This window comes from Falco naumanni, chromosome 4 (genome assembly GCF_017639655.2).
Source record: "Falco naumanni isolate bFalNau1 chromosome 4, bFalNau1.pat, whole genome shotgun sequence".
Lineage (NCBI taxonomy): Eukaryota > Metazoa > Chordata > Aves > Falconiformes > Falconidae > Falco > Falco naumanni.
Window position 1 is genome coordinate 107,782,916 of NC_054057.1, and position 21,698 is coordinate 107,804,613.

The 21,698-nt window shown below is 42.9% G+C and overlaps 1 protein-coding gene across 10 annotated transcripts in view; it reads left to right on the forward strand.

Moving 5' to 3' along the window:
- WNK2 (WNK lysine deficient protein kinase 2) overlaps window positions 1-21,698 on the forward strand; it is a 112,408-nt gene that overhangs the window by 49,807 nt on the left and 40,903 nt on the right. For 6 of the 10 annotated variants that reach the window (XM_040592363.1, XM_040592365.1, XM_040592356.1 and 3 more), the window contains exons 6-13: window positions 3,325-3,413; window positions 4,330-4,549; window positions 7,307-7,595; window positions 10,657-10,853; window positions 13,482-13,634; window positions 16,917-17,108; window positions 18,144-18,683; window positions 21,213-21,527. In XM_040592363.1, coding sequence (XP_040448297.1) covers window positions 3,325-3,413; window positions 4,330-4,549; window positions 7,307-7,595; window positions 10,657-10,853; window positions 13,482-13,634; window positions 16,917-17,108; window positions 18,144-18,683; window positions 21,213-21,527 — 1,995 coding nt within the window. The remainder of the gene's footprint in view (window positions 1-3,324; window positions 3,414-4,329; window positions 4,550-7,306; window positions 7,596-10,656; window positions 10,854-13,481; window positions 13,635-16,916; window positions 17,109-18,143; window positions 18,684-21,212; window positions 21,528-21,698) is intronic. The other 4 variants (XM_040592358.1, XM_040592357.1, XM_040592364.1 and 1 more) reach the window with 4 other exon arrangements.

Below are 21,698 nucleotides of genomic sequence, written 5' to 3' on the forward strand. Positions count from 1 at the left end.
TTTTCAGGCAAACCTGATTCCTAGATGCCCAACATGTCTTGCCCTGCTCCATCCCAGTGATGTTCAAGCTGAACAATGTAACTGAAGATGGTCTGTGAATTCTGGAAAAGAAAATTAAATCAAGAGATACTGTGATATGACTTACGGTATTTGTGTGTGTCATATGTTCAGTTGCTGTTAAGATACCCAAAATCTGATTGGCAGGTTCCCTTGAGTGTGGAGATACATTAAACATCGTATTCCTCTAAGTGGCTGAAAGCTCTCCAGGGAGTATGGTGGCAGTTGCCTTTGCTGCTTTGTGGGGTTGTTTTGGGGGGGGCTTGTTTTGTTGTTTTTTTTCCTGGTTAAATTGATACCAATGCACGTTTGGGATATTTTTCAGTAAGCATTAAGCTAGAGCAGATGATAGTCTTTATTACCCATTCTTCACAAGGTGGAAATCGGTGACTTCCTATGGCAAACTGGAATGTTTGAAAATGCAGAGATTTGTCCTGTTGCTTTCTGTTGTGAATTAATGAAGGTTTCTCCAAACTCCTCCCCATCTGGGAACGTGATAGGTTCTCTAGCTTTAGGCTGTGTTAGGGTATAGAGGATCCATGCTAAAAATGTATTTTGGTACTATCAGAGCTCTCTTAAGCAATGCTCTTGACACCCTGCGGTGTGCATTTGCTTGTTTTGAGCAAGCCTAGACTTTGACAGCCTAGGCACTCTCTATTCTTGACACATTTTTCTAACATACAAAATCTGAACCCTCATTTCCTAAGATTTAGGTTTGGTTAAGCAAATAATTCTTTTTAGTGGGTCACAGCCAGCCAGCCACGTGTATGGATTATTTTGGTTTGTTCCCGCAAGAATGGTTGTTTTGGATCTCAGCAGCTCTCTGCCTAGGCAAAGCCGGGAAGCTGAGTCTTTTTGTGACTGTTCTGTCATATTTGGGGTTTTTTTCAAAATTTATGAATGTTAATACATAAATTAATAAATCAAAGTTTAAAGTCAAATCTGAGGCTTGAGCGGCAACAGAATGTTAATAAAGTGTAATCTGATGCTGGAATATTCAGAAATTCTAGGGGTGACAACCTGCAGAAGAATGAAGCTGGGTTAATTATCATTGATAATATACAGCTCTGGGCTGGCTTCAGGGGCAGCAGGTTGGCTGATGTAGATGAGGTGCAACCGTGGCTGGTTCTGTTAAGAGGTTGGGCAGCCAAGGAAGAGAGAGGAGGAAGCAGAAAGAAGAGGGAGTGTGTCCGGGATGAGGAGAGACTAGGAGGAGGCAGCAGAGGGACTGACGTGAAGCGTATGTTGGTATGAGATGGTAAAAGACCTTGTGGCAGCCGGCTAGTTTGGAGAGTGCTGCGACACCAGCTCTTACTGAAATTTGCCCATAAAATTTATTCCAGACCAAATTCATTGAAGTACTTGCAGATACTTTCTGGAATACCCTTTTATTCAAGACAACATCAGGTGAGCCAATAAGTCCAATCTTCAGGACTTCGGGCCTGCTTGTCTGCCACTGCATGGTCCGTTATTTACTGTTCTTTCAGGGTGAAACTTTAAAAGGATTTGAATGGAGTTAACTGAGTGGGCTTTGGACATTTATGTGCTTAATCAGAGTCTGGGCTTTTTAGATAAAGGAAATCATGTTTCCTTTTTATTCTGCTTATTGACTTCATTGGAAATACTTGAGTCCTTAAGTAATAGGATCTAACTGTAGAATCTATTCCCAAATTAATTTCGTCAAACTTTCATCCATACATGTCTTATTTTAGTAGGCAGAGGTATTACTTTTTTAAAAACTGAATACATTTTTTTTGTGATTTAAGCTGAACAGCGCAAATACAAAGGATAACTTCTTGTGTTGCCATTCTTGTCTGTAGCTGAAGATATACGTGAAAAGTATTCATAGGAAATCTTCTGCTGAACTGAACGAGTTACCAGCGTTATGGGTGTTGGGTATCTGTTAGTGTCTCCTGCGCCGTTTGAGGAGGAGAGCGGTAGGGTGGTCTTGCTGAAAATGACACCTGTTCCTAATGGGACATCCCTTCCTCCCGGTCTGCAGCCTGTCATCAGGAGAAATTGTCAGCCTGGGTTTTGGAAATGCACAGCTGCATGTATGTTAACTGCTCAGGTGTTCCCAGTAATTATTTTTGACTATATTTTGATGTGTACAGAAAGATGAGATAATATATTAACTGTTATTTAGCCTGAGAACGTGCTTACTGCTTCTCCTACACTCTGTCTTCATGTTGGTAAGACGTATAGCCTCTTAATTAAAATAACATATACCTTGAGAAGGTTCGTGCTGAGGTAAGGTCTTGGTCCTGAAATATTAAAAAATAGGGAGAGATAACCTATGACTGCCCTAGAAGAGTGTCTGTGCTTCTTTTAAATCCTCTTCATCATCTTAGAAAAAAACGCGCCCAACCTGAAGGAAATGCAAACTGTTCCTCTTGCACCGACATTGAGCCAGAGCCCCCGATGCAGAGAAGCAGATTCCGCTTCTCTTCACATTTCCTTCTGTGATGGACCCTTGGGTTTTCTCCTTGGAAGGCCATGCTTTTATAGGTTAGGTGTTACAAATCTGGAGCTGAACACTATTCTCAGCAAAAATGTCAACATTTGACAGAGATTTAACTTGATTTATAGGTTGATTTATAGGTTACACCTGCTCTGCCGCTCATTCCTGATGAGATTCAAACAATGTGCTGGGGAAATCCAAGACCAACACAGAGCTGTTGGGTGTATTCTCCTGCTCCCCTGCTTGGTGTTGGGATTGGTTATTGGGGATTTTTTTTTGCGGGTTGGGGGTATTGGAGAGTGAGGACATAGAAAACCAAAAGATTTGTGGGAAGCAGGAATTTTCCAAGGTATATTTGACTCATTCTTTAAATTGGCTATCTGAAGAAAAACATGATTGTTTGTCTTTATTCATATAGTGTTTTGAGTTAAGGCAAAACATAAAAGGAATAATTTCGGAATAATTTCAGAAAAGGGTTATCCTGAAAATTTAAAATTGGCTGTTTCCTGAGTATTGACCGCAGAAGCCACAGGATATAAAGGTAAGGTTTGCAAGGGTTAGTAAAGAAAAAGGGAGGTTAGCCCTGTGTACGGCTGAGTTCATCTACAAACATGTGTGCTTATTTTGAAGTGCGATGGTACTTAAATATGGTAGCCCTAAATCTTCAATTCAGTTTTGCATTAAGACTAACAGCTTTAAAGTATTTGTTGCTCCAAGGGTTGAATTGACCTCTTCAGGAAAAATGTCCTGAAGAGATACAATGTAATCCTCTTTCAAACTAATTTTCTTTTTCTCTATCATCTTAGGGTATAAAGCCAGCAAGCTTTGAGAAAGTTACTGATCCTGAAATTAAAGAAATAATTGGGGAGTGCATTTGCAAAAATAAAGAAGAAAGGTTTGTTTCAAGTAATCAAGTTTTGTATTAAATAATGTGTATGCAGGGATTTCAAAGCTGTCTGTGGATTTTTGTTCTGGCCTCTGGATCTCCCCTGTGCAGGAGAAAATGCAGAATGGAAATACAAATAGAAATGTTTACCTGCTTTTCTACTATATAATGTCAGGATAACTAAGTAAATGCAATTGTTGTGTGTCTTAACCTCTCGGCTTCAAATAATAAGGTCAGAAAGCATCATTGTGGACGTATGAACTAGCGTATTCTGGCGTAGCTGTCCACAAAATCTCACTCAGGAGGTTCTGCATGGAGCATCGAGTGTGGTGGAGGTCAACCATGAATGCGACATGGTAGATTCACCACAAGCTGTTACAGCAGATTCTGTTGACTCATTAGCCTCTGGGTACGGAAACAGATTGTGCCCTGTTCCCAGCTTTGGTTTTAAGACCTAATCTTCTTATACTGGCCTCTCATAGATGAATGTGTCTACTGTTCAGTATTTCCTAACTTTCACAAACAGAACTTCTAAGGACCTCCACTGACTACCCAGAGGGAATGTTTCTGGTGGGTTTCTTTTTTTTTGTGTGGTTATTTTGGGGGTTTTGGTTTGTTTGGGGTTTTTTTTAGTACTCTTTAAGCTCAGATACCTAGGAGAAATTGAGCAAAGCTATAATCTGCTTTTCTGCACAGGCTTAAGGTGTTATGAGTGTTGCTGAAGCTTTGTGAAATAGGAAATGTCATTTTTTCAGCAGTCCTCAGTAACACTGTAAATACTGTCTTTTTGCTAAGAACACAAGTTTCTTATGGATGAATACTGCACATATTGTAAATGTGTTTGCCTTTAACAGCAGATTCCCTTCACAAACTTTGAAATTGCTTAAGGCTTCTAGTATTTTAATACTCTTTATATCCATTGCAGATATGAAATTAAAGATTTATTAAGCCATGCCTTTTTTGCTGAAGATACTGGGGTAAGAGTGGAACTTGCAGAAGAAGACCATGGTAGGAAATCCTCTATTGCCTTAAGACTCTGGGTAGAAGATCCTAAGAAACTGAAAGGAAAACCCAAAGATAATGGAGCCATTGAGTTTACTTTTGATCTGGAGAAGGAAACTCCTGATGATGTTGCACAAGAAATGGTAAAATAAACTCCTCCTGACAAATATATATATATATATGTATATTTAAAGTAGTGCATAAATCTCAAAGGATAGCAGGAATGACTCTGGTAAAGTAACTTCCACTTAAGTCATTCCAGGTGTTTAGTTTAAGCAGTTTGCGTTGATTTTAGAATGAATGCTGCAAGAAGGGAAGAATTAATAACTGAAAAACATAGCTTACCAAGTATGAGTCAGATGTATGAAATGGCATTTCAAATGGCTTAGGGACCATAGAGGTCTCTTCTACTTTTATATTTTGAAAACTGTTTTGCCAGTTTTTGTTAGCTGCTGAATGTCTTTAAGTTTGTTTGGAGCCTTTAGTTTCAGACATCATCTTGAAATAAATTTGAGTTCAAAAGCTCAATCACAAAATATTCTGCACTGAATTCTTCAAAACCCTTCTTTCAATCTTTTCTGTTGGTATTACTGGGGAGGAATGTAGATGAGGAAAGTCTGTGATCAGCCACTCTATCACCAAACATAAATAGGAAACTAGATTCAAGACCACTGCACAGTTAGGAATAAGCTTTGGATTTTTTAACAGATAAGTTGAAATACTGAAATTCACCAAATTAAAAACTTGTGGGATTTTGTTAGAAAAACTATTTTGTGTTCCAGTTTCGCTATGCAGTCCTTGAACTCATATTTTAATGTCTTTACTGCAGTTGTTTGGGTTTTCTGATGTCATGGAGACATAGAATCATTAAGCACTGAGTCAAGGGTCTGAATTTTCTGGCATTTGCAGAAATGTTCCTATTATAATCTAAATCCCAAGGGATCCCATTTAATGATGTTGTCATCACCACTCTCGTTCTGCTTAGGAGGCACTCATTTTGCTAGTGTTGCCTTACTCTTCTTGGACTCATCACCATGTATTCCAAATTTAGTGGGAGAAGTTCAGGCTCCTCTGTCATCTTGTTTGCAGTGGGCAAATTTTGGGGGCAAGGTATTGTTACAGAACTCATTTAATTTAAAAGTTGCTCTGGTATAGTTACTTGTGGTTATATTTTGCATTTAAATAATTATGGATATATTTGGGATTTTGAAGTTCTGTAGGTTACTTGGCTCACAGTTGTGATATTTTGTTTTGAAGAGGAAATAATTCTCATAAAAAGTATATTCAAAGATCACTCCCAAACTACTGTAATACTATAGCCTTTCCCAAATAATGTTAAAACCTGTGTTGTTATTATTACATTAAGTTACCTGAGTGCCTATGAAATGCTTTCAAAGTTGAAGCTGTTGGGGGGATGTGGGCAAAGGGGCACATTGTTCCTAAATGTCTTTTTCTAGCCCTTGTGAACTGTGGAACATCAAAGCCAGGTGCTGTCGTCAATTTGGGTTGCTTTGTGTCCTGTGGAAGAGGAGGATGCGGAGACCCTTTGAGTATGGGGAGTTATTGATCAGTATTGCTGTTTTTTCAGTAGTCAGGCTTTCCAGCCTGTCCAAATGATGCAGGCAAAAAGAACTTGAAATGTTCTGGCGGGTGTGCAACCTGAAGTAACCTTTTGCAACCAGCGGATGCTGTAAAATAGCATGTCTTCATTAAAGCTTTAGCCACATACAGGTGTAGGAATAAGAATTGTGCTAAAAAATGGTTGATGTGCCAGGTTTTCAGTGCCTTCCCATTAGGCTTTGTCCTGCAGAATCTGCTGGGCATGTTAATTGATGCCATACAAGGTTCTCTCGACTTGTGTGGTGGTTCTCTCAAGTAACTCCCTTCTGTCGTAAGTGTTTGCTGGATCATCGGTCCAGAATGTCATTAAGGTCTGAGGGCACAGACAGTGGAAAATACCCATATCCATCTGCAGCTGTATTTTAAGCTGCTTTGCACCTATTAATTTTAAACAGCAAAAATCTAAGCTGTAAAACTGTCTTGTGTTTGGGCAAAAGCATAGAAGGAAGCCCCCTAGATATCATCCATGTATATAAGGGTTTCCAAATCTGTAGAATATGGATGTTAAGAATGTAGGGAGAACAGGCAAATCTCTGGTAGGTCGCTATTGGACTGAAATTCATACCCTACACTGTAAGAAATCATGCATACAACTAGCACAGAGACAAACTTCTATTTTCTCTGTTATGCAGTTGGATTCAGAGGAAGTCTGGTCCCCTTTTCAGTCAGATGTGAACAGCCTGCACTGGACTCTGAGACAGGCTTTTTCTTTATAAAAGTCAATCAATACTGACTGACTTTGCCTTTAAAGAGAAGTTAATTTGAGACTAAATTCTCACCATAGCTTCCTTCATGACTTGCTCTGATACCAAGCACAGCAATTTGAGCAATTTGGGAAACTGTGTATACTGGAAAGGTTAAGGCAATAAATTCTATTTTAGGTGTAGTATGGTTTACTCTAATTGCATTGTTCAAAGAGCATTTTTCAGAGATAATTTTCCTCTTTTGACTGTCCTGTTAGGCTTTCAAAAAAAAAAAAAGGAACCAATCTGCAGTTACACTTGCTCTCTTCTTAATGGACCTTAACTGGTGATTAAATTGACCCAATATATATTCAGGCCTTAAGAATTATGTATTGTTTTAAAACACACTAGGAATAGAAGTTTTGCTCAAAACAAACCCCCATCAAGCTCAAGTTCCTGTTCTTGTGAGGAATAAATATGGAATTCATGTTATTTCAAACTGATGTTTTCACTGTTAGGAAGAGATTGAAGCAGCGTGTGTGCGCACGTGCATGTCCCTGCACACATAACCTTGCTGAGTTTGTGCCTCCTCTGTAGATTGACTCTGGATTTTTTCATGAAAATGATCTCAAGATAGTCGCGAAGTCAATACGTGACAGAGTAGCGTTAATACTATGGAGAAGAGAGAGAATTTGGCCTAGGATGCAGTTAGAGGAACGTCGGGACTCTGAATGCCTGGAGAAGCTGAAGACGCCGCACGCACAGCAGGTCCAGGTCACCTACCTTTCCCACACTGGCCACCATGTCCTGTCGGAGTCGGAGGAGCCTGAGGCGGACCAGCATCCCTTTCAGCAGAACCTGCCCACCAGTGTCACCTCTGTTGCGTGTAAGTTTCGTGGTGGTTCTGTGAGCACACGGTGACCAATGCCCGAGGGTAGAAATCAACGATGATCTGAGCTCAGCAGTGAGATGAGCTGCTCTGCAGGGTTTTTGCACAGCAGCCTAAAGAACACGAGCGTCTCTGGCAGACGTATAACGATTTTGAAAGAACCGGTTTCAAGGAAAGCTATGTTATATAGACACGGCTCCTCCTTCAGTAGCAATAAATGCAGAAAACATAATGTATCTGTACATGGAAAAGCAGGAACGGAGATCCGCTGCTAGACACAAAAATTACTTTTTTTTGTGCCAGGTGGTGGGATCAGCACTAAGTTTGTGCGAAACACAAATCCGGAGCCTGCAGAAATTGAATTGGCACCAAACTGGTCAGGGTGACTGGTGGCTTTTTCAAATGCTGTTGGCAACGTGGAGATGTTTACGGAAAAGCAGACCTTGCTGAAACCAGATCAGTGCAAGTTACTCTTGATGGGCTGTGTGAAAATTTTTGTGAAGCTGTGCAAAGGCCTCCAGCAGAAAAACAAATACACGTCTCTGAATGTGACGTAATGTAGTTCAAGATTTCCCCCCTTTGTGGGAAATAATAACTGCGGTTAGGTCACGCATGTTGGGAGCACCAGAACTTGTGGGCTGATGCTGTAATTATTATTGGGGTCCTTAGGTACTGGTGCCTGCTGGTGCTCTCTCTGTTCCTCGGGCTCTGTTTTGTCCTGAGCTCCTGGCCTTAAAGTGAGGGGGTTGCTTAATCTTTAAGGCAGGTTGGAGCAGGTGGTTGCTCTCCTTTGTCCAGCCCCTGGTAGCTACAAGCTGATGATCTGCCAACAATTCATGTTCAGCTGGGGGCTGACTCAACTGTGAACACCGGGCTATTTCAAGACAGGTGGATCTAAATCTCCTGTTTTAATTCCAAGCACTGATTTTGGGGTGTCTCTGAATCAGGGACTACCTGGCCTTGCTTGCAGAGCTTGTTTCTTCGTTTTATTTCTGAGCATCTGACTTCTCTCCAGCAAACAGCAAGCCATGAAGAAGTAGTGTTTTTCATTCCCTAAAGCAACTTGTCCCTGTGGCTCTGTCCCCTAAAATCAACCTTTGCTACAGAGTAAAGCTCTGGTATTGAAATATTAGTCTGTTTATACTTTCAAACATCTTGAAGGAAATGTTGAAGAAAGGTATTTTTAGCTTGGAAGATTTGAAATTTTATGAGAGTTCTAATTTTTTTTTTCTAGCCAGTTTTTCTGATTAAATCTGTTGTACATACTTTACTACGGAACTATTATAGTGTTTCTGGTTTACTGTTACGGACTTTTGTGTAAGCATATTTAAAGATGCTTTGTCTTTAGCAAAGAGGCAGCTGCTGCTTTAATTCTCAGGTATTGTGTAAGTGGCTATATTGATCTCACTTCATTTTTTTACATCATACTCTTTTTTCATGCTATCTAAGTCTTTTGAGAAACACCATAATTATGACACTTTGTTTCCAGTGGTACAATGATGCTGCTTGTGCTTCCCATGGTTCTGTTGGACATGAGTTGGCAGAATTTTATAGTAAATATAAGCACCTCAGTTTATTTCCTATTCCTCCTCAGCTTTTAACCAATACTTGGTTTTATTTGGCAATTCACTGTCAGATGTCTTTGAACATGTTCTCAGTGATGTTAGGCATATGACCTCTATAAATTACCATTTTACCAATTCATATAATAATCTGAGGTCAAATGTAAAAATGTAAATTAATAACTCAATGTGTAATGCATGCTCTACAAACATCTGAGATAGACTTACAGCTTTTAGCACTCTACTGTCGTACTTTTTTTTTTTACTTTTTTTTTCCCTCTTTCAGGTCTTAAAAATTGTTTGTAATAAAATGGAAGTGTGCATGCGGTAGAAATCCCTGCTGCCTTAGAGTAGGGCCGTGTTGACTCTTTTTAGAAATGAGCTGAATAAATATAGAGGGGAGTTTAATTCTGAAAAAGCAAACAAAAGAAACCCAAAACAACAAAAAAACCCACTAGTTGGCAGAATGGTTTGTGAGTACTGAAGAGAAATGTCATCTCTGGTGCTATTAAAGAAGAGTTTGTTATTTAAAAGCCAAATAACTAAAACCTTATTTGGAATATGGAAAAAAGAGAAGATGGAAAGTGTTGGAAAAAGAAATAGCATTTAAACTTAGCTGTAATTTAAGCTATTTTCTTGCAACTGAGTTGCAGTTCTCTTTCAGTTTTGAATTTTAAATCTCTGTTACAAGCTATCTGTCTTTTTGGTTACTTACAGCTACAGTCTTGGTTGCCTCATTTTATTTCTCAAATGGAGGCTATGGTAGCTTATGCTCAGGAACTGGGCACCTATACTTTACAGGCTTTAAAAGTCATGAAAAGACATCTTTAAATCGGTAATACTCAGTGGTGTGCAGTTTTATTTCTATCAGACAAAAGATGTGATGCTTGCCCAGTACTGGCAGCTGTGCAATTCTGCAGGTTAGCTTCGCATAAGAAACTCCAGCAGAGCTCTGAATGGTGAATCACTGCAAACCTGCAAATTTTGTTGTCTGTTCTTCATCTTGAGCTATTGCTGTGTACCCAAGTAGGGTGTGATTTGCTGAACTAATAAAGCGTACAGTGTAAAGATTTTTGTAATTTTCAGTGCTACTAATAAAAAAAGGTGTTCGTTGGTGCATCCCTGGGAGATCTAACTCTAAGAGACTCCCTGATCTGCTGTGAACATTACAAACTGGGGTTCCCTTTCCTTTCATCCTACAAAATCTATAAATGTCTACAGTTCTTAATGTCAATCTTCTGCCCTTTAAAGGAAATACCAATGTGCCTAAAATATCATTGTGCACAGGAATCCCATGGGGATAGGTTTTGGCTTAAGAGAAGCAGCATGTGCCTTTTGTAGAAAGTTAACATTCGTGTTGTATAATGCATTTATACAATGGAAAGGGCTAGCGTAGTAAAAATGCTAATTACATAAACCAGTGTCAACCTTGCTCTAAATCGTTACTGGAATGTTTGGAGTTGTTGAGCTTTTAATAAAATATATTGTTTTTTCAGCTGACAGCACGTTTGACAGTGGCCAGGGGTCCACTGTTTATTCAGACTCCCAAAGCAGCCAGCAAAGCGTCATCTACTCGTCCCTGCCGGAGCCGGTACCTCCTGCTATCCAGCGGGTGTACAGCCCACCTCTGAGCGAGAGCCAGGCTGTGCCCCACAGCCTTCAGCAGCTGGGGCACTACCAGCAGCCCTCAGGAGTAAGTCTAAAGCTCTTCAGAATCGTTTGGTGTGCTAGATTGTACTTCATGGCTCGTTTATACTCTAGTTTTCATTAAGTGTGGATTCCAGGCCTTGCTTTATATATTCCTCAGTCGCCTCTATCCATGCTGACTTGCTCTGTGGTACGTTTCTAGCTGATCTGAAATGTGTGCTTGGCAGATGGCGTGTGGTTAGCTGTATTTGCCGTTCTGAAGAAATGCTTTGCTGGCAGCTGCCATATTTTCAGTAAAAAAGCTTCTTAGCAATTGGTTGTCGCTGAGCTGCATGAGCAGTTTTGCAATGATTGGTTTTCAACTTAAGCACATAGCTGAGAACTGCTCTGTTTGGTTTTGCTCACTGTAAGTTTAGCCGCACGTTATTGTCCCTTCACTTGTTCAAGAACCTTCTTCCAGTCCTAGCAAAGGTCACGCGTCCAGTCGCTACCTTTCTGGCTCAAGGTTTGAATTTAATCTTGCACAGAGCTGGTGATGTATGTCCATTGCTGAGGCTCCAGAATCGGGCACTGGGAGCTGAGATGTTCACACTTGCTCCCATTTTTGTGCTGTTACGACCTTGACCAACAGCAATTAGTGGAACTACTGGTGCAAGACCAAACACATGCAAGCGAACATAAATCCTTGGGTGCTTCTAGGGAGAGGCACAACACTGAGCGTGTCACGCCCTTTGGAGGCTGTGGCAGCAGCGTGGCCCGGTTCCAGCCTGTGCCCGTCACACGTGACAGGCAGCCCTCACGCTGCTTTTTGCCACCACAGCCACCGCACCGTGGCTTTGGCTCGAAATGCCGCGACCCTTCTCCAGGAACCGGGAGAGGAGAACGTGTGTGTGTGTGTGGACTAGGCAGCAGGCACATCGCCTCTGGTGGCCCTGGGGACCTCTGCAAACCCTGTGGAGCTGTTTCTCCAGCAGCCTTATCCGACATGCCTAGCCTGTTCCCCTCGGCCTGGCCAAGTTCAAAGGGAGCTGAAAGGCTTGATGCCTGTTAGGTGCCAGCAGCGACTCCCCGCCAGCTCCGTGTCTCCATCCCGTCCCCAGACAAGCCGGCCATGTGGCAGAAGTTTAGACCTGCCCCTGTTACCCGAGTCCTTACGCTACATACGTGGCCAAAAGAGCAGCTCTTCTGCAAGAGTGGCAGGAGACTGGCGGGTGAAGCCCCCGACGGCGGGCGAAGCCGATGCGCCTGGAGGGTCCCAGCCCTGCTGCTGGAGGCCCTCGGCAGGAGAGGCATCCTGCCCAGTAACAATGACAGTAATGATGTGGTAGGGTTTGGGGGGTTTTTTGTTTGTTTGTTTCATTTTATTTGACTTAAGAAAAAGTAAGATCCAGGACCAGCGCTTTTTTCCTGCTTGATCCAGATTTACCCTATGTATATGTACTCAGGAAGGATGTAATTTTCCCTGGGTTTACCTTACGTTTTCCAAAATGCCTGCAAGAAATTTTAAACTATATTTTGTGAATGCATTGAAACACGACTCTCTTGACCTGAAGGAAAAGAATTCATCCTTGGCATCTGTAGCCAGCTCCCTCCACTGGGTAAACCACCTTTCCTATGTGCATGCATCTCCAGGGATGCAGCCTTCCTCACCTGAAGCACTAACTTAACTCTAAATATAACTCAAAAGGCACATCTTGAGCAGACTTTTTGTTAAATTTTGCCATGCAGCGTATTCTTTTAGAGCAGACTCATTCTTCCCATTGATAAAATTCAGTAATTTCAACCTATATGCATTGCTTTTTTGTGATTGAGGGTTTGGAAAGATAACTATTATTTGTGAGCAAAATACTTCTCATAGCTTTTTATTTTCTGATGGGGTTTCCGTATTTTTTTCTTCCTGCGATAACTTGGGTTATAATTCCAAGGTTTGAACATCTCAGCAGAGGAGACAAAAGCCTGACTCAAAAGCTTCCGTTTTGCAAGAAAACAAAATCACTCTATTTACCTGGAAGATTATTTACCAAGATAATGAGAACACAACTGGAGCTGTACTAGGTTTTTTTAGGCTTATGAGCCTCAGTCTGACATACTGTTTATTTTTATATCCTTTGTTTGAGCTGAAGTTTTAGAAAATTGCTGTTGTTACAAACCTTATTGGAATTTCTTCCCATGGCACTTCCACTGAGGTTTAAATTTTTTTCTCACTTCTCTGTTTCTTTTCTGGGCATCCATTTCAAGTAAATAACCTGCTCTTTTGGAAGATAAAGATCTTTAAGAAATCAAAAAAAAATTGTATCTGTGGAACAGAAATTTATCTTTGTATCCAGTTAATGGCTTGTTGTTGCTGTTGGTATATTCTCAGTCACTGTGTATGTGCTTTCAGTGCTTTTTTTTCCTTTTTTTTTTTTTTATTGGCCTGAATGCTGGCTTCCAGAAAGAAATATAATGCAGTTTGGATGTCTTATTTGGAATTTGCTGTCTTTTTTTCCCATGGTTTTAGATTAAGTAACTTTCCATTCCTTGCAGATAATTTTTCGTATTCCCCCCTCCTCACTGTGTTTTTAATGGAGTACAAAGTAGGCTATTTACCTGCAATTCTATCCTTCGTGAACAGTCACTGAGGCTCTGAACATGAGGGTTGCTCTTCTCTAAAGCAGTGCTCTCCCCCCTGCAGCCTGGCCTGCCCACAGTGCAGGCTGCACCCACGGTGGTACCCCCGCGGCCCCCGCACTACCAGGAGCCAGCGATGCCGTTCCCCATCGTCCAGCCCACCACCGTCGCCTCTCTGCAGCTGGGGCAGCCGCAGCCGGTGCTGGCCGGCCAGCAGGTGAGAGCGAGAGCTTGGCTGCTGCTGGGATGTGCTGTTCTCATCCCCTTCCTTACCCATGCGCTGCTCCAGCCCGTACCTGCAGCAGGTTTGAGGTGTTTGAGGTGATTAAACTGCCGCTTGGGAGGCTTAGGGATGGGGCAAAGGGCGTTGGGTTTAAGGGATGGAAGAGTAGCGGACTTGAGGACAGCAGTCATGTGGTACCTTGGAGCATCCTGATGCAGTGTGAGACTTCTCTGCCATTGTGGCTTAACAGCATCAGCTTGAAGCCTTGCATTGATTACAGCGTACTGTCTTGGTCCCTGAAAACCAAATGCTTTTTATTAATTTTCCGCTATTATTTGGCACCTCCTTTCTAAAGGGTTAGAAAGACTGTATTGCCTGGTGTCAGCTGTCTTTGAATCCTCAGCGATGCTGCTTTTTGAGTTGTGCATGCATGTTAAATAGTTCGGTATAGGCGTCCAGCCAGTAGCTTTATCTTCCAAGAGAAGAGTCTCTCTCCTTCTGAACTGTCTCCAAATAGTAATTCTTTGTGCATATTGAATTATCAAATTCCCCCTTGAACCTGTGTTCCTTAAAGGTATTTACAGAGCAGCCTTCAGCTGCCTCACGCAGAGCTGGGGCCGGCCTGGGAGCAATGCGGCCACGCACCGGCATGACCGGCTAGTTCGTGGCTTGTTTTTGTGATTCTGCCAAAGGATTGGCTTTTTTTTTTTAACAAGTCCTAGTCTTCTGAAAACATCAGTATAGGAACAATGTAATTTGGTCATCTTGAAAAGCATGTGCTCATGTGAAGTTTTGTCATACATCAGGGGTTTTGGTTTTTTTCTAATGGGCAGGGATATCCTCATGGATGTCTCAGCCAAAAATTTCACTTTCGCAAATTTAGGACTTCACCAGTTGCACAGATCTCTCTAGTGGCCCCTGGAGCTTTATGCTGACAGTTCAAAATCAGTTGTTTATTTCCCCCATGAGTAAATGCTGATTTAGAATAGGATGTTTGCCCGACTTGCTCCATTTCTTTCACATGCCCTTTCCTTGCAGTGTGGCTGTCCTTTGAAATAATTCTAACCCTGATAATAAAAGGATTTAACATCTAGTCTGGGTTTGTTTTCTAATCTTGCTAGGAAGCCAAATAAAAGACTGACTTTTTACGGTATTATTGCAGAAATGGGTAAAATGATACCATTTCTGTGCAGAGCTTCCCAGAGCTCCTGCGTGCCTCGGACGGGAGCAGGTCTGCTGCTCCCAGAGTCTGCAGGCGTGATGCCATGGGCAGTGGAGAGCTGCAGCCTTTTGTGAGTAAACAGTAGGGCAGGTCAACAAAAGACTGGGAAGTCGGGGTGAGAATATTCATCTCCCTGAAAGAATGAAGCGTATTGATCTTGTGTGAATATGCACTAATGGCTCAGGCCCAGGGGATCAGTGTTGCTGCTTCTCCGTTTTTTCCCCCCAGTTCTGGTATCTGTGCATTTATAATGTTAAGGTTATAATGAGGCAAAGTTAGCATAATTAATTTGGATATTTTCCCCTCCCTGTGCCTCATCCAATTTACAAGCATTTTGTAAAACGTGCATGTTTTAGGAAGCTGCTTGGTTCCCTGAGCACAGTTTTTCTGCTTTTAACGCAGTGTCCTCTCGAGTCGAAGGCAGGCTGAGCAGCCTATGTCAGCGTGCTCAGTCCTTAGTTATCTGTGGGCAGCCTGCCTTGAGCTGCAGATTAACCCAGCCAGGGATGCCGAGATACCTGAGCTGCCTTCGGGAGCTGGCAAGGTTTATTAGCTCCAGCCCAGCACCGTGTGCATGCCTCTGTTCTGCTCCTGAGCTCGCGAGCGTTTCCCATGGTGCAGAGCTGGTGCCATGGGACAAGTGGGGTCCCCTGATGCCTGAGGTGGGCTCCATCTCGGCCACTTTGCTCTGTCCCATCACCACTGCTGAGCCAGCCCTGCTGAGCCGCTTGTTTGCATCAGCACTGACGCTCCCTGGAGTTTGGGATTTCAATTGGATAAATGCCCCTGCTTTCCCAAAGCCTGGAATGGCAGAAACTGCAATACAGAGCCATGTCACTGGTGGCTTTTTTTTTTTTCCTTTAATGTGGCAAGATGAATGCTCAGGCAGGACTAATAAACTCTGCAGGAGCTGAGCTGGTGCTCCAGCATGTCTTGCACTGCTTGCGGTGCGCTCAGCCCCGGACACACACCACCGGTCACCAGACGCCCTCATTCACTGGTCCTTGCCCTGGAAACTTACTGGTCGTGGCTGAAGTTTAGCTCTTTAAGGGTGGATGGTATCTTTCTGCTTCGATAGATCTTCTACAGTTTTATTGTATTAATACCTGAAAGTCAGTTGAAGAATGCTGCCACTAAAATAGTGCAGAGCAAAATATTACAGTAGTGATTTGTGGTGGAAGTGGTGAAGAGGAAAAGTTATAATGCTTGGTTATTCATTTTAAAGTCACCTGGCCGTTGGGCATGGAGTTAGGCTGCATGTGCTGCAGAGCCTGGGTGGAGCAATCAGCCCTGTGGTCCCAAGCAGGTCAAACCAGAGCCAACTGGGTGCCTCTGTGCCATGCTTCTGAAACAGAACAATTTTTTTTTTAAAAAAAGTACTTTCAGTGTTAAGTAGAGGAACTGGAGGAGGAGGTACTGGTAGCATGGAAAATGTGCAAGTTTGTTACTAATTATTTTCAGCCTTAATGCAGACTTTTATTTCTGTTGTACTGTATGAAATCTGGCAGGCCGGTGGAGCACTGTTTTCCCTGGAAGGGTAAAACTGCGGTTTCGGCTGCCACGTTGTTACTACAACACCTCAGAAATAACTGGGATCCAGCTTTTACTATAATTATTGTGTCTTATTCGTGTCTCAGGTAATAAGTGTTGTATATTTCGATGCCTGCTACATTATGTAGTCAGCTTTTGAATGTCAAGATTAGCTGGATATAATCTGCGTAGTAGGAATCTTTGAAGTTAGTAGGTGGGGTTTTACGGGGCCAACTAGAACAGTCTCTGGGATTTAGAGAATCTGAGTCATTACAAATAACCCTTCCAAGATAGTTAGAACTTGTCTTTTCAGGTAATGTATCTTGCATTTAAATGTGTTTTAAACATAGGCTCTTGTGCAGTATTTAAGTTAGGAGAGCCCTTCTCTTCTATAAAGCATCCCCACTCCAAGCCACAGTTCTGTTCTGTGCGCTTCGAGAGAGAAGTGGGTGGCTGTGTCCAGTGAATGGGTTCTTTCGTAATGAACGGGCTATAACCTTTCTTATTCTGCTTTTCTTTCCTAGCAGCAACCCATATCACAGCAAGCTTCTCTGCAGCAGGTGCTTGCCAGCCAGCCGGTTTGCCCAATCCAGCCTGCAACCCATCTGTTACCCCAGTATCAGCCCCAGACCTCTCAGGTGGCAGCTAGCAGCACACCACTAAAACCCCTTCAGATTTCAACCGTGCCTCAGCTCCCGCCGGTGGCCCCTTCACAGGTAATAGCTTTGAAAGCTGTGTGTGAATACATCCATTTGAGTAAAGCTTTCCAGCTAATAATTAACATGATTTGCAGTTTGTGTGGCTATTTTGAATGCATGCCAATTTAATTAGTCCATTAGAATATAGCTTTTTCCTAATTCCTGTATATTTCTTTACTATTTGTTTTTGTTTGGTGAAGCAAAAATCTCCTTTGTGAGTAATCCTGTGACATGCCTAGAGAATCCACTTAATGGCAGTTACAAAATTGCAATAACTGCATTTATTTTTTTTTTCCCCACCTTCCCCACTGGCATACTCTCTTCCCCATCACAGGCTTAAGAGCATGAGAAGTTGCCCATCTTTTTCTTTTTCTCAGTTCCTGACTTTACCACTCTCCCCCTACCCCCCACCCTCCCTAGCTCTCAGCCTTGTTTCAGTTTTCAGTAGCAGGGACAGACCCTTTCCTCGACCTGGAAGCATTTGTTGGTGCTATTAAGGTGCTTGCTAGCGACAGCCACCACTATGTGAAGCAGCTTGCACCAAAGGGAAGAAGCAAGCTGCTTCTGTGGCAACAGGGTAGTTACAGTCAGCTCCATCACTGGGAGGTTTTGCTTGTAAAAAACCCTTTTATGGGATCTTCTGCAATGCCTGGGTTGTAGCCAGCCTGTTTAAAGATGGGGGTTTTAAATTGCCTTAACTGAATTTTGCATGAGGGTTTTTGCATTTTGTCTGGTCCTCTTCATTTCTGTTAAAATGGAAGCAACTTTTAATTAGCGTGTTGCTTGAAGGCTTCGAGCTAGTGTTAGAAACAGGTTTAACCTTCTTGGGTATAAAAACATCCCCCCAAAATTTTATTTTTTTTCCTCTGGATTTAAGCATAATCAGTTTTTATTACTGTTTGTAAACCTCAGGAAATGAATGGAAGTGATTAACGAACAGACATAATTATCATTGTGGCACAGGCAATTTTTACGTACTTATATGGCAAATGAAACTACTTTGTACCATCAGTGAAAGCACTTGCAATTTATGTGGTATTATATTTTTTTCAGATTCCTCAGTTTCCTGTCATTCCTGCAATTACTCCTCTGGCAGGACTTGACAGCCTTCCTCCAAACCTCTCTGATATACCTGCTGCAAACGTGCCCCCCATACCTGCTCCTTCTCAGTATTTTGCTCCAGCCATGATTTTACCCAGCCTCCCCATGAACCCCACTCTGCCTATGGCACCAAACTCCCCTGCCCTCCCCATGCAGGCGGTCAATCTTCCTCATACCACCGTGGCTTCTTTGGTCTTGCCCTGCCAAACAATAGTGCCAAATATGTCAGCTGCTACGATACCGTTGCTTGCTGTGGCTCCGCCGGGAGTGCCAGCATTGCCGCCGCATCACGGGGTGCCCCAGCTCCCCCAGCAACAGATGTACCAGACCACCTTCCAGCAGATCATTCAGAGCGAAGTGCCCTCTCCCCATCACACTCAGAGCACGCAAGCAGTATCCCAGCCGCAGCAGCCTCCACCTCCTCAGTCACTTCAGCCAAGCATAATTCATCCTGCAGAACAGACTCTGGCTGCACCTGGGGCTGGCCACCAGGTAATCCACGGGGCGTGGGGCTGTGTCGGTACTGGACCCTAGGGTGGTGACTGCACGCAGGCGTTCACGGGGCTCGCTCTCCTGGAAACATCCGGTGGGGAGGTTTTTTTCTTGTTCTTAAGATGTTTTGTTAACTGCTTGACCTTGGTCCTGGACATTGTTGCTAGAGCTGTGAAGTGTGGTGGAGCTGGGGAGGTCTTAAGCCAGGGGCAGGTGAACATGCAGGGTATAGGGAATGGTTGTGGGGGCTCTGGAAAGCGAGCAGATGAGCACTTCTTGAATCCCCTCATCGTTTTCCCATCTCAAACGTGAAAGAAGCGTGAGCTGCTGTTGTCCTGTAGGAGGAGAGCAAGCCGAGTGGGGACAGCAGCTGCACCGATCCCTTGCTCCACTCTGTGCGTGGTGTGGAGCCATTGCACGCTCGTGGCAGTATATGGGCAAGCTGGCAGGAACGGTGGGGTCATTTTGATATAGAACAGCTTTAAAACAGGGAAGGGAAATAGCCAACGACCAGAAAGCTGCATGGAAGAGGACTATCAGACAAGAATGAATTCTAGCTGCAGATCCTTTCCCCTTAAAAAAAAATGCAGCATAAATGGAGCTTCTGATATTAGTGCTATTTGCAAGAGAACTGGTTCAAGGCTTGTTGGCAAAGTCTGTAAACACTTCTATCGCCACATCTGCAATATGACAATGTGAAATGCAGCCTGACCCAAGCAGGAGAGAGCACTAGATCTGTTAGGAATAGCATTCTTGAAAAACTGTGTTCTAAGTACATCCCTTTGCCATAACAACATAGCGATTAAAAGCCGTAACACCCCATTTCAACCTGCCATATCATGGCATCCTGAAAGTAGTACGTCATTTTTAAATTTCTATCTTCAGCCCTGTATTTGGTACAGAAATACTGTTTGTAAAAACAGTGGTGACGTGGAGCCCGAGGCAGCTGCTGCGGGGTGCCTGAGCCATGGTGTTTCCAGCGGCTTTACAGGGAGCAGAACGAGGACCGTTGGGTGCAGCAGGCGCGGCAGACACCATTACTGGAGAACTGATACCCCAAACTGTCCTGACACAGTCATTATCTATCAGAAATATGTGGAAGAATTGCATAGTAATATTTATAGGATAAAAAACGGCTATTGCAGACAAAATGGACAAGTGCAGTAAAAAAAAACAAACAACATTGTTCTGTGCTTTAAAATACTTCTGACGGAGAGGTATTTCTATAAATAGAGGCTTTCCAGTGCAGCGCTGTTTTAGCAGTTGATGGTTAGCACCTCTGAGTTTAGTTTTGCCCAGGTAAATTATACATTGAAACATTCTGTGAATTATTCTAGTTATATAAGTTTTTTTTTAAAAAAAAAAAGACACTGCTATTCTGCAATGTACACCACAGTTGCTGTTCTAACAGCCTCTGCTTAGGCAGTCCTGTAACTGTTACGCCTTGTGAAGTACATCGCATCTTTATTTTTATCCACGTTAAAACCTGGAATAATAATTTTGGCTTGTATCCACAATCTGCAGAGACCATGCAGTTACAAAACTGTGTGGCCTAATTCTCATCCAGGTCTTGACATTTTTTAACGTGTTCTCCAAATAGTCTAAATCTCTGGGTGATGATACTTTAAATAAGTAAAAATTAAGCAGTGTTTTACCTAGTACTAAAAAGCCTTTTTTTCTTCCATATTTTCCTTTCTTTCCTTTTTCCTCTTCCCACAAGCTCAGTCCCCTTGGAAAAATACATGCTGTACCTAAAAGGAGAACGTTCTGTTCTTAAATGTACAACTCAAAAGAGCGGTTGTGCAGAATAACAACATGGTCTCTAAGGTAGCTGGCATCTAATCGCATCGGTCCAGTTCCCACAAAGCGCTTATGCACACGAGTTATTTTAATGCACTGAAGAAATCCACTGAGATAAATGAAACTTCCTCTGTGCGTATGGCGCAAGGAAGCGTTTGCAGGACTGGGGCCTCGGGGCTTAGCATGTCAAGAGTTAAGTTTGTCTTAAATGTTTAAACTAAGTGGAAAGCAATGTGTTCTGTAAGACGCTGGTGTATATTCAGTAAAAAAGAGTTAATTGTGTGGTCTGTACCGGCTACTGGTTCTACACGTACAGTAGATTCTTAAAGAATCCTGATTCAGATTATGGGTAGAGGGTACTTCTCTCTGCCCGGGCATTGTGGTAGGCTTGTTGGAAGCAGAGCAAACTATTCAGGACAATGAATTAATCATCCCAGATTTTAATTCCTTAGTAAAATACGGCTTTGTTTCTACAAATCCAATAGCGCCCAAGCAATACACACATTGTCACAACTATACAGGAAGAATCCTTAGATTTTTATTTGGTCATTTCAAAGCAAGTTTAAACTCTTCAGTAGTCACCCTTCCAAGTGGAGACCACACAAATAGTCTCACTGCAGAATTACTAATCCTTTCTCTGTGAACTCTGGTGGCTTCAGTGCCTTGTCATGTGAGTCACAAGCCCTCCTAAGCAGAGATTTGTGTTAATAGCTGTCTGTTGTGTTACAGCAGATTACGGGACACACTCAGTATGCTCTGGAGGCTGGAGCCCAGGTGCCCATGCTGCCTGTGCAACCTTCGATAGTCATGTCACCGCCTTTGCAGTTGCAGCCTGAACTGTTGCCTCCCCGCGTCGCTCCAGAAGGCGTTTCGCAGATTCATAGCAGCCTTGCTACAGCTAGTCCGCCCGTCCCCATAGATCACTGTCTGCCTCTTCAGCCCTCTGGTCTGCTGCAGCTTCAGCCTGATCTTTCCCAGCCGTTGGGTCCGCAGCCCCCGGCTCCCTGCTCAGCTGTCCCGGCAGTCGCGGAGACGTCTCAAGAGGTAGAGCTGTTTCCTCTGAAGTAACTCACCAGCCTCACCCTTAACCTTCTTACTCACTCCTTTGTGAAATAATGGGCTTATTTCACAAGGCAGATTATCCCCTCTCTCACCGTATGGAATTGCTTGTCCTAGATGCTAGCAGCTCTGGGTCAGCAAATAATCGGCTATTTT